This window comes from Mastigoproctus giganteus, chromosome 14 (assembly GCF_048544385.1).
Source record: "Mastigoproctus giganteus isolate SK-2022 chromosome 14, ASM4854438v1, whole genome shotgun sequence".
NCBI classification, from domain to species: Eukaryota; Metazoa; Arthropoda; class Arachnida; order Uropygi; family Thelyphonidae; genus Mastigoproctus; species Mastigoproctus giganteus.
This window is the reverse complement of record NC_143588.1, coordinates 78,576,668-78,590,655: the sequence shown is the minus strand read 5'-3', so window position 1 is coordinate 78,590,655 and position 13,988 is coordinate 78,576,668. Positions and strand designations below refer to the sequence as shown.

At 35.7% G+C, this 13,988-nt stretch overlaps 1 protein-coding gene across 1 annotated transcript in view; it reads right to left on the bottom strand.

Moving 5' to 3' along the window:
• Positions 1 to 13,988, bottom strand: part of LOC150075272 (proton-coupled zinc antiporter SLC30A2-like) — a 133,669-nt gene that overhangs the window by 100,632 nt on the left and 19,049 nt on the right. The window contains exon 2 of the mRNA XM_090388424.1: positions 12,847 to 12,979. Coding sequence (XP_090244550.1) covers positions 12,847 to 12,979 — 133 coding nt within the window. The remainder of the gene's footprint in view (positions 1 to 12,846; positions 12,980 to 13,988) is intronic.

The window sequence follows — 13,988 nt, the reverse complement described above, 5'->3', positions numbered from 1 at the left end:
CAAAATGAAACACTGTTGTACCATGCAGCGCTATTTCTGTAAAGAAAATAAAAAATAGTTTAATAGTTTATAATAGTTAACAGTTTATAAATTAAAGTTTAATTTGCTACAGTTTTGAGAGATCATAAAAAAAAAAAAAAATTGACATTTTAACACATAATCAACATTGATATATATTAATGCCTATGTAAAAATATATCTAAATAACAAAATATATTTTGTTAAACTGCAGTGGTATATAGCATGTTTACGCTGGCATCTGTTTGTACAAGGTTAACAAAAAGACAATGCATTCTTTCAGAAAAAAAAAAAAAAAAAAAGCCTTTATACTATGTATAAAAATTTCTACAAACTGCAACTATTTATGTCAAAAACAGTGTTAAATGTTACCTGCATACAAGCAAAAATATTTTTTGCTTGTATGTGGGTAACATTTAACACTTTTTTTTTTTTTTTTTTTTGGTAGTTGTTGGTACATCGGCTTCTGTGGCCATAATGCACCTCCCAAGGTTTTTGCAGTACTTTGATCCAAGCCCGAGGCGGGATTCGAACCCACGACCTTTGGGTTGCTAGGCAGGTATTTTACCCACCCGGCTAGTCCGGTCGGCAGCATTTAACACCTCTTCAGCATAAGAAGTTGCAGTTTGCAGCAATTTTTATACTTGGTACAACAGTATTTCATTTCATATATCATTATTTGATTACACCACATTTAATTTACAGTTTTAGGGCTACTATTTTTAAATCCCAGGCCTGACAAAACTGCTATATATAATATTCATAATTATTATGCAGTCTATATAATAATGTAATTTTAACCTGCAGCATTTCCTTACCTTTGTGTTATTGAATTATTACTATTGCTTAAGTTTATACTTAAGCAAGTGTGTTCTCATTAATTATAACACTTTCAAAAGAAAAAACAATGTGCAATTACAAACAAATTGTGCACTTTGTTATTCCTGTAAGGTATCAGAACAAATGAAAATTTCTGGCCTGATATTAAAGCATTTTATCTCAGTAATAACGTGCAATGAACAGTTAAACATTATAACTGACATAAAGAACTTGGTTTTATTTTATTAACATTGTCTGTCAACGCTCATGGTTTCAGACCCCCCCCTCCTCCCACTCTTTTTTTACAGTTGTCATAATTACTGTTAGTCCCTTTTCCGTATTATTATATCTTATTATACCAACAGTTCATTAATAAAAAATAATAATAAAACAATAAACATTTCATAAAAAATCATCTGAACATATACTGCTCTGGTCTTACTAACTCTCGAATGTCATGCCTGAAGACTTAAAAACCAGGTGCATCGCTTTGTGTTCACTATTTATCTATCTGATAATGGTTACGTCCAACATGATGATATTCATTACAATGCAGGATCATCCAAGTATGGTTCCAAGATAGTCAGAGAACTTCATACTTCACTGCCTGCTCAATCTCCAGATCTCAACTTGATTTGAGATTCTATGAGATAGGTGGAATGAACTGTCCACAGCCAGGATCTGACATAACCTATCCAATATGGAAAAACTGGAACACAAGTCTGCATGAGTTAGCACAGGGGCATCCAATCTTTTTCAACTAGGGACCAAAACACAAAATGCCAAAAGTCATGGGCCACAAAGACCAGTTCCTTACCACTAATTATGCATTTAGTTTGTTTTTTTTAAATTTAATAATTAAAAATGAAAATCCAACAATTACTACATTATACTAATACATTCCTATTATATGGTTATAATAAAACTGAAATACGCTGAGGAAGATGCAAAAAACATGAGAAAGTAATACATATTTGTATTTAAAGTTTTTTTTTTTTATAATTAAATATGAAAATCCACTAATTGCTACATAATACTAATAACTTTCCTATTATATGGTTATAATAATACTGCTATATTTCTGAGGAAGATACATATGAGAAAACAATTCTAAAATATTGAGTATTATTAAAAACAGATATTTTCAAGTCAATGCACACTATATTTTGTGATGTGCTATTTTTAAGCTCAGGGAATGCATAACACTTGAAGGTTGCCTACATGGCTACGGGCTGCACATGGCCTGTGGTTTAGACACTCCTGGGCTAACATATTAAGTCTGAATCCCACAGATTTAATTACTTTTGGCACATCGCAAAATTCATGTCCTAATAACTTTGGAGCAATTCTGAAGGTTACAGAAGATGCTGAACAATTATGTCAGTGTACCTAACAAACTTGCCATGCAGTGCATGGGCTTTGTCCACGTAAGCAAGACACTTTTGCCCGTGGTTCTCATTGTGTGAGGTGATAGGACTAAAAAAGAAACTAAGATTAACATGTGTATTGTGATCTTAGTTTGAAGAAACCATTGAAAAAAAGATTCTTGTATAGGATTTGATAAGTTATTAACAACAAGCATAATAGCAAACAGATTGTGATTTTTTTTTTTGACCCATGTAATCAGTTTGACTATGTAATGCTTAATAGGATAGTACTAACTCCATTTTCTTACTATAATGCAATTATAATTATTAATAATACACATCAACTTATAGAACTTAAATATAACAGAGAAAACTATAATAATGGTGGGAGCCAATGAAACCAGAAAAATATATATCTATCTATCAATCAACATTTATGAAACCATTTAGATATTACAAATTTTCTAATTAATTGGAAGTGGGGGGAGGAGCTACGTGATTGTTCATTATTAACTTCACTGATCCTTCCTATAAAACCAAGCGACTGTAACCCCATCGCTAACTTCCATAACTTTTAATTAATTATTTAATTTAAAAATCACAAAAAAAGAGTTACCTCAATATTTTCTTCATAGATTCCTTCTCTACACAACTCTCCAAACCAGACTTACTTTAAACACGATTTTAAATGATTTAAAATTACATAAATTTTGTTAAAATACTAATTAAATGTGTTCAATCCTCAGTCCATGAATGATCAGACACCCCTGGGATTACAGTCGAAAGCCCCAACCCGACCCCAGACCTATCCAATCCACGGAGCAACCTTGAGTGACCGAAGACGTTATGTCAAATGGAATATACTAAAAAACTACGATGATGAAAATAAATAATTATCGTGTTCACAGGAAAGAATCCAAATGCACGATGTGAGTATTCCCTACGTTATTTATTAATGGGAGATTACTTGTTACTAAGCATGCGCATAACAGTCCACAAATCCGAGATGAGAAATGGTCGTCATATGTTAATTGAGTTACTTAGTATTCACATTTCAAAGGTTTCTGCAATTAAAAGCTTAGTGTAATTGTGTTGAACACTTAAAACCTTAGCATCATCATCAAACAGGAAAACGTGATCCTCGTTTATGGCATGCAATGAAATACAATTTATCCCCACTGGTATTTCCAAGGAAACAAGTAGTAGTTGAATTAGAATATTGTCTTAAAAACATACCGAACAAGGATTCATTAATATAATAGATAAACAGAGTAGTAAATAGTACTAAGGACCCAACGTTTACCAAGGTTACCTAAAAATTAAGGTATAGCGTTGAGAAAATTATGGGAGAATAAAGACACCGTAATTCAAAAAGCGGGCAAGGGGGATATTCTAGTAGTATTAAATAAAACAGATTACACAAATAAATTGAATGATATTATATCAAACAATACAACTTATCAAGAAGTTGATATTACAGTATTCGAAGATCTTTTCAAACGACACAACAAATCCCCTATTGACTACAGGAAAAGAGACTACATTTTATGGCACAATTAAAAAAATCTTAAGGCAAGGATGAATAATGTACCTACATTATTTGGACAAATAAAATTACACAAGGAGGGTCATCCCATCAGACCTATTGTCGCTTATAAAAACTCAGCTTTGCTTCTTTGGCCTCACATTATATTATACAGGGTGATTCACTATCAGTGCGACAAACTTGCAGGAGGTGTAGGGGGCACAAAGAAGAATCGGAATCACATAGCATTGCAGGGTCTGAAATGCCTTCGTCACGCGGTAGAGGACGTTGAACGGGAGGTCGCGTGAACAGCGATCCCGCTGGAAGTCAGCATTTGCGAACCGTTTCTGTTGAAGAAACCAAGTAGCAAAAGTCCTCTGGAGAGGATAATCCGCAGGCTCCAATGATTGGACGTGTTGCAGATGGCACGAACTCATTTGGTTTGTTGACAGTATCCTCCATACAGTGGAATGGGAAATACCCAATCGTTGGCCTATCGCTCGAGTACTTGTACTCGGATTGCCCTCTGCAAGACATAGGACATTCTCCTCATTGTCGGGCGTCCTCGTCGTTCGCTCTCGATTCATGGTACCTCTCTTGAAACAACTATGTTTCAAGTGTTACAACTATGTTACGTGAGAAACTATGTTTCTCACGTAACCTTTTGTACACACATGCGAAAATCATATAATGAGGAGCACCAGGAACATTTCCTGCCTCCTGCCTGTGCAGGAAACGTTCCTGGTACAAGCGCAGAGCGGCGTGCCCGCTACAGTCCGCAGCTCCATACGCGAGGTGCATGCCGGCCAGTTCAACATTTGAATACTCGTCCATCCTTCTGCCTCAGGAACCGGTTCACAAATGCTGACTTCCAGCGGGATCGCTGTTCATGCGACCTCCCATTCAACATCCTCTACCGCATGATGAAGGCATTTCGGACCCTGCAATGCTATGTGAATCCGATTCGTCTTTGTGCCCCCTATACCTCCTGCAAGTTTGTCGCACTGGCAGTGAATCACCCTGTATAATAAAGCCATTTAGACAAATATTGGATTTTAGCATAAAAATTATGATATTATTTAAAAATTTAAAGGATTGAAGGATAGGAGAGGGGGGACAAACTGTTTCCATTGGATGTAATATCTTTATACACTAATGTCAATATAGAATATGCATTGGGCACAATATGGGGCCTATTCAATAATAACACAATTGATATAAATCAGACCAAATTTCCAAAAATATAAATTTTTAGTTCAAGCAAATCATATCTCCTTCCAGAATAAAGTGTATAGACATATATTCAGGTTACCTATGGCATTAGCATTAGCAGAGGCATTTGATGCAAGAAAGCAAGCTTATGCAGCATCAGCCAAAAAAAAAAAAAAAAACCCCACTTCCACTTCACCCCTCTGTTCGTTCAAAATACCTGTCCAGCTGAGCCTTAAACTTATTTAGGCTATCAACCTCCACCACAAGGGATGGAAGTCTGTTCCACCAACCAACCACCCGCTGGCTAAAGGCAAATTTCCTCACGTCTATCCTACATCTGTCTTTCCTCAATTTGAATTTATGCCCTCTCAGGTGATTTTTCTGAGCTAGAGGAAGAATCCCATCAGCATTGAGCATGCTTAAACCATTCAAGGCTTTATACACCTCTATCAGATCACCTCGCTGGTGCCTAGTCTCCAGACACTGTAATTTGCAAAACTTAAGCCTTCCTTCGTAAGAGCACCCCTTTGTTCCATTCACTAATCTTGTTGCCCTTCTCTGTACTCGTTCCAGCAGCTCTACATCCTTCTTGAAATGAGGCCTCCAGACCTGTATACAGTACTCTAGGTGTGGCCTGACCATTGCCTTATACAATGGAATAATCACCTCCTTATCCCTGCTGGAAAAATTCCTGTATATCATTGACAATACTCCATGAGCTACTCTTGCAGCCCGTCTGCACTGCTCAGAGAACTTCATATCTGCCTGCACAACCACCCCCAAGTCCCTTTCATTCTCTACCACTATCAGTGTAGTACCACAGAGTTGATACGTTGCTCTGGGGTTGCTGTTTCCCATGTGTAGTACTTTACATTTGTCAATGTTAAACTTCATTTGCCACCTCTCAGCCCATCTGCTCAACCTTTCCAGATCCTGTTGCAGCAGCATAGTGTCAGTGGTGTCCTTGACAACCCTGCCAACCTTTGTATCATCTGCAAACTTGGACATTAAGCTTGATATACCATCATCAATATCATTTATAAATACAGAAAACAATAATGGACCCAACACTGAGCCCTGAGGGACTCCACTAATAACATTAGTCCACGATGAGCAGTGTCCATTGATTACCACTCTCTGTCTTCTCCCCCTCAACCACCCCTTTATCCATAGCAGCAATTTGCCTCCAATGTCACACTGCTCCAATTTGTGTAGCAGTCTTCCATGTGCAACAGTATCAAAAGCCTTTCTAAGATCCAAGTATATAATATCAAAGTTATTCCCTGCATCCAGTTCTTTTGTGACTGCATCATAATATCCAATCAAGTTGGTCAGGCAAGACTTCCCCTTAACAAAACCATGCTGTGTCTGAGCTATAACTGAAGTCTTGTCTAAATGATCCTGCAGAGCTTCTTTAACCAGTGCCTCCATTAATTTACCTGGAACAGAAGTTAAGCTCACAGGTCTATAATTACTTGTGTCAGCCTTTGATCCTCCTTTGTGAATTGGGGTCACATTTGCACATTTCCAGTCTATGGGTACCTCCCCTGAGTCCAAGGAAACTCTCATAATTATGGCTAAGGGTTTGCTTACTTCCTTTGCTGCCTCCTTTAATATAACTGGATAGATCTCATCCACCCCGGGTGCCTTTCTTGTGTTTATCTTCAACAGTTTCTCCTCCACTTTACTCCCAGTTATTTCAAGATTCTGTAGCTTACTGCTAGAGTTGAATACACCTCTGGCATTCCCCTTGCTGAATAACTCCTCATGTGTGAATGTCGATGCAAAATATTCATTTAGTTTGTTAGCTACCTGAGCAGGATCATCAACAGTTGACCCATCAATATCAAGTGGACCAATCTGATTCATCCCCTTCCTTCTAGAGTTAACATAAGTAAAGAACTCTTTGCTGTTTTTCTTTGCATCCCTTGCCAACGATTTCTTGTAATCTGCCTTTGCCTGCCTAACCTCCTTTGTAACTTGGTTGCATATCAACTTGTATCTATCATAGGCTTCTGTGTCATGTGTTAATTTGTAAGTATCCCATGCATTTTTCTTCTCTGCCATATGCCTCATTAGTTCATCTGACATCCATTTTGGACTAAACCTTGAACAATATTTCTTAGTTGGTATGTAAAGCTTAGTAGCTTCCAAGATAAGTTCTTTAAATGCTTCCCATTTTGAATTTGCTGTTGGTAACATCATCAGTTGGTCCCACTGTATAGAATTTAAATACTGTCTCAGTCCATCGTAGTCGCCTTTACGGAAGCAATAACCCTTCCCTTTACCCCTAATGGTAGTTACCTCTTTGAGTAACTCCCACTTCAGCACACTGTGATCACTGCCACCTAGTGGTTCGTTTATCTGCAGATTCTTAATGCATGAAGAATCACCGCTGATAATCAAATCAAGAGTATTACTCCCTCTAGTTGCCTCCCGAACATGCTGATGTAGAAAACAATCATCCAATAAATCCACAAAAGCCCTGCTAGTGTGTGAGTAACCAGCCCCCAAATTCCAGTCAATATCTGGGAAATTAAAATCTCCCATTATAAGACTCTCTGATTTACTGGCCCACTCTATTTCCCTGTACAGTTCCTTATTATACTTATCAGAGTCATTAGGCCTATAGCACACTCCTACTCTCAATTTTGATCTCCCAATGCTTATGTCACACCAAACTGACTCAACACTGCACTGTCCGGCGATGTTGACTGGCTTCACTTCCTTGGTTTTTATGTGTTTCTTAACTAATAGCATAACCCCTCCCCCCTTCCTGTCCTGTCTATCCTTTCTGTAGACATTGTACTCCCCAAATTGCAGTTCTGCATCCCTTATATCTGTGTTACACCATGTCTCTGATATCCCAACAATATCTGCCTTTGATGTTTTGAGCAATACCTCAAATTCATCAAATTTATTTACTAAACTCCTAGCATTGGTGTACACGCAAGTATACCTGCACCTGTTTCTATTCTTAGCTACCCTAACACAACCCATGTGTTTACTTGTACCGCAATGGCTCCCAGCAGTCTCTGAAATACCATGCATCTTGTTTTCCAGGCTTCTGCTCATTCTAATAGAAGCAGTGCAAGAATCTCTTTCACCTCTGCCAGTGGCTACTGTCAATCTATTGGTCTTTGTCTCCCCCCAAGCTAGCAGTTTTCCGACCCACCTAACACTGCCTCAATAGCATCAGCAAATATTCTTGCACCCTTTCTATTTAAGTGTATCCCATCCCTGTAGAAGCAATCTCTCCTGTTAACAAGTACAGTCCAGGCTGAAAAAAATTCTACCCCTTGAGCCTTGCACAATCTTTCCGGGGCCGAATTGATCGACAAGGCTCTCATCATATACTCCCTCCTATCGTGTCTGGGCAGAATTGCAGACACTTTTAAATTCAACCCTAATTCTCGGCTTTTGTTCAACAGTGACCTGTACTTTTTAAGTAATTCTGCCGGTCTCCTACTCTTAATATTATTAGTGCCTACATGTACAACTATATCACCTTTTGTGCCCTTAAAAGATGATATTCGCTCTACAACGTCATCAACCTTTGCCCCTGGCAGACATACCCTGGTCCTGTTCCACCTATCTTTTTTACAAAGCATGTACCCCGTTTCCCTGACAATAGAGTCACCAACAACTACTAGTTCCTTCGGGACCAGCGCATTCTGCCTTGGGGGTTGTCTCTGTGTCACGCGATGCCCAAGTGCAAGCTCTGGCGTTGATGTGGGCAGCTGAGAGCTTGATGGGCCCCTCAATTTAGTTTCTTCGAGGGCATCCACCCTGTCCTTCAAGCTCTCATATAGGCCCACAAGAACGCCGAGTTGTTGCTTGATATCGATACACTCCTTGCATCGCGCACACACAAAGACATCCCCCTTGGCAGTATCATGTCCCGTACCCGATTGCTCTGCAAACATCAAGCAAACAGTGCATTTTATAAGGCTGTGAGTCAGAGGACAACTGCCCCCCTCAGTTCTGCTCTGAGCCACAGCACTTCCATTAGCTTGAGCCTTTTGCTTTGCCGCTCTGGTCTGAGTCATGATTCTATTAATTTATTAATTAATTATAATTAATTATGTTATGTTATTAATTATGTTAAATATAATTAATTATATTACGTTTGTAATCTAAATCGTTATATGTATTTATTTAAACGTACAATTTAACTGCTAACGAAGTTCAACTAACGCTATCTAGTACGGTATATAACTATCGTATCATAAAGGCGGGAAAATTACGAACGGTACCGGAGTTGAAACACGTGGAAACCTTTACCGATACGTTTATGCAATTATAAGGCCGAGTAAAGAATAAATACACTAAATTAATCAGAAAATCACAAAATAATGTTATACTACTAAATTTAAATCAAAAGTTTTAGAAAAACAATAATTTCAAATCAATAAATAAGAAAAATCCACTTAGCGGCTTTGAACACGACCGTCTCTAGTAGCCTCGTCAGCAGACTTCGTGGGACTAAGTCTGTGGTTTTATTGCTGAAATATATTTAAATAAAATTTAACGAATATATTTGCCACCGTTTTTACCTAAGAATACCTTTTATGGGAGATATTTAGATGACATTCTCATCATAATAATGTTTTACGGACTCTCAACAATGCACATACACGGTTAAAATTCACATTAGAAAGTGAAGATATAGACAAAGACTTAATTTTTTAAATTTTACATTAACAAGAGGAAAAGAAATTACAATTCAAAATCTACTGTAAGCCTACAAAATACAGGGATGTCTTTACACTATACTAGTTATCATCCTTTCACTTAAAAATGTTCCATTATGTTAAATCAGATTACAAACGCATATAAATATTCAACAACTCAGACTGCATTAGATAATGAAATTGATGAACTCACATACAGGTTAAACAGGGGGTATTCACTTTATACCATAATTAACAATATTATGCTATAGGCCAAAGAAAGGTAAGATAACACAGGAAATAGCAACACAATTAGGAAAAAACGCTATTACAATTCTGTATGTTCAGTAATATTACAAACAGCTTAATATTCTTTTCAAAGACACTGAATTCAGGATTATAGTGAAAACCAATACAGAAACTTCCTTCCATATTAAAAAAATCATTCTGTACTCCCCTCTTCCCCCATTGATATGCATGATGTGATATATAATATTCCACGTGGAAATTGTGATTCATCGTATGTGTGATAGGCAAGGCACCTTTTGGATATGCGTCTTAAACAACATGCTACGTCGGTTAGGACAATAAGGACCACAGCATCTGAACTTTAATTCCATGCCATAAAGGAGGATCACATTTTCCTGTTTGATGATGCTAAGGTTTTGAGTGTTCAACACAATTACAAAGCTTTTAACTGCAGAAACCTTAGAAATGCGAATACTAAAGTAACTCAATTAACATATGACGACCATTTGTCACCTCGGATTCGTGAACTTTTATGCACATGCGTGGTAACAAGTAACCTCCCATTAATAAATAGCGTAGGGAATACTCACATCATGCATTTGGATTCTTTCCTGTGAACACGACGGTATGTCGAAAAGTTTTGTCCTCTTAGGAAAGGAAGGAAATTTTTTCACCGTAATTTATTTTCATCATTGTAGTTTTTTTGTATATTCCATGATAATTTTTGTGATGTTTATTTTTAATTTTTGACATAATGTCTTCAGTCACTCGAGGTTGTGTCATGGATGGATAGGTCTGGGGTTGGGTTGCAGCTTTCGACTGTGATCCCAGGGATGTCTGATCATTCATGGACTAAGAGGATTGAACACATTTAATAGTATTTTAACAAAGTTTATGCAATTTTAAATCATTTTAAAATCGTGTCTAAAATAAGTCGTGTTTAGAGAAGGAATCTCATGAAGAAAAGATTGAGGTAACTCTTTTGTGATTTTAAAATTTTATTAAAACATAGGACATATTGAGCCTTTGCTCATAATTTTATAGTTAATTATTTAATATAATTAAATTATTATTAATAGCATTTGTAAAACTTTTTTAGAATGTGGCCCTCAAACCAATGTTCTAACCCCACTGGCTTGAAGACAAGAAACAATGAGTTCCCAAAACACAGACAGAATTGTTTAAGCATTTGCATTGAGGTGTTTCAATCATTCAGAATTGTAGCATTTCAGTAATAAATTACCTAAATCTACCAACATGATATAAGAGTGTAGTATCAATCAATTAATTAGTGCAATATAAATTTTCTTTTGCATTAAATCAGAATACCAAGAGGAAATCCATTAACAAACAATGTCTTCCAGAAGATGAAAAAACTGTTAAGAGTTGGACTTGAAGTGAAGCCTGTCAGGAACTCAGTGTTCAATTCAGTTACCATTCATTATTAAATGAATGATAACTAAACTGAGATAGTAATTTATTTAAATTTTGATGGTAGGATGATAAATCATAAAGTGCACCCACCCACAGAGTTACTGAGCTTTTTAACTTGCATAATATGTAAACTGGCCTATGAACACACTTGACAGCCATAACACACATAATAAAAATCTCAGGAACTAGTGCACCATGATCAAAGTAGTCTATTCACCAAAAAACAAACAAAAATGTGCTGAAGCAGGTTATCAGTATGTATATACAGTAAAATCTCGTTAATACAAACTCTGTTTATACAAAGTACTCGTTTATATGACGCACATACCATTCCCCTGCGAAAGGATAGGCTTTTCTATGTAAATATATTCGTTTATTACAAACTTCAGTTAATATGTATTACAAAGTTCTTTTTCATCCCATGAGAAATAAATATTGTCATTTTGTATGTTTAATACAAATCTTGGCAGAGTGATCCGGTTATTGCTTCTGGCCACCTGGCTCCCTACTTCCAGAAGGATGGCACTGACTGGTTAGAAATTAGTTTTGTGTAAACAAAATTAGTTTATGGTAGCTACAACATCAAGTGCACTCTGAAAAACATCTTTCTGGAGGATGAGTTGTTAAATTAACAAAAGAATAAAAAGTTTTTCTAAGTTGTTTACATGCACTCCCTCGCTCTCCACGGGAATAAGGTCAGTTGCAATTGTTACCTCAGTTCAAAGAGTCTTTTGCTATCGTATACAGAAATCTATTTTTTGTGCCATTTTATCTGAGCTGATGTCTTTTTCAGAACTTGTCTTTAAATTAATTTAAAATTTGTTTATATTAAATCTTATCTAGCAGTGTTATAGCAACAAAATGTAGATGGACAGAATTAAGCCTGGAAATTAAACTAAAAATTATACAAGAGGCCGATACAATGGAAAGAAGCAAAAAAAGACATTGCAAAGGAATACAAGGAATGTTAGACAAGGCTTTTGTTTTTATTTTATTTTATTAATTTATTTTTGATATTCTTATTCTTAGATATACAGTATGTACCAAAAAAAAATAATAATAATAAATAACGGTAAAATTTTGACACTTTTGGAGGACCTCATTACTACAAACCTCGTTATTACAAAACGTGAAAATTTAGGTCCCTTGAACTTTGTATTAACGAGATTCCACTGTATATATATTTTTTATTTCTGAAGTGGAGGCAGACTACCATGGCAACATTGCCATGCATATATGAAGATACGTATCCAACAAAGCTGATTAGTGCAGCAGTGCGCATGTTTGAATAGTGTGGTGCTGGGCTATGTTAGGTTATCAGTATAAATAGCAACGTATCCAGGTTCAGTGGAATTAAGTACAAATTATGAACATGGACAACAAATTGAGTCCCACTGTCTCAGTTCCAGCCATACTTGTGGCCCTAATACAACCTCATCTGCTGCATGTTCGAATAACATGCTGAAGTACAGAGCACAACATTAACTGATGAAAAATTCTGATTTTATTTAGTATATATGATAAAAATATTAAAGAACTAAATAATTACCTATTATTTCTGCTAACATAAATATAAGACATAAGACACTGCTAATCAAAAGTTTTCTTCTTGCTTTTTTTGCACCACTGGATTGCCTCTGCACATGACAGTGATCAGATTCTTCATCACTAAATGTATCACTCTAAAGAAATACAATATTGAAATAAGGTAACATTTAATACAGAAATATATCACATTATTTGGCTTCATAGTCAATTTTAAGGAATAAAAAGTTACTTAAACAAAATCAATCATACTTACAAATAAAGTTTTATGTACTTGCAAATATATTTAGAAAATTATAATTATAGTTCACTCAAAATGTTCTTCATTATATTTTTATCTTTTTCCCTGGAATCCTACCTAGTACTATCAAATATATCATGATCATAAAACGTCATGAATTTTAAAAAAAAAAAATCAAAACCAAATATCCAAGATCCTCTTAAATATAGATTTATTTTTTATAACTTATGCTAAAATATACTATTTAGTATAAGTGACCATAGCACAATAAAAAACACTTACCTATAGAATAAAACAACAGGTATCACTGATACCTGTGTTAGGTGGTTAATTTTCCAATCATGTTTACAACAAATTTATCTAGATTATGGTTATGAAGCCTTGTCTAGTTATAGCATGCTATTGGCCAGATTTATTTAAAATGTTATTAACGAATAAGAAGAAATGCTGTATAACAGTTCATATGTTTAGTGATTGGTATTGTTATTTCTGGCACAAGGGCTACTAGGGCCATATTGCATCTATGTTTAATTGAATAAATACTGGAAGGGAAGATTGAATAAGGATCTAAGATTAATGTAACAACCTAGTTCCTAGAAAGAATATATATTCAAATACAGTAAGCCTAGCATTAATTCAGACAATTTTTATACAAATAATAAAATGAAATTTTAGTTTACCAATTTACTATGAACAATAAAAGTTAGTTTATAACTTTTTATAGTTTAAATTCTCAAGGTATTAAATCTTGCTGGGAGAACAACAGTGGTCCTATGAAACTTCTGATAAAAAGCAGCTTTCAAGGAATTTAATGAATATAATGTAAAGCCAGATATGCTCACAATAAAGATATATCCACAGTTTGAGTATTTATAAAAATATAATAAAATCACAATTGTGTGTGA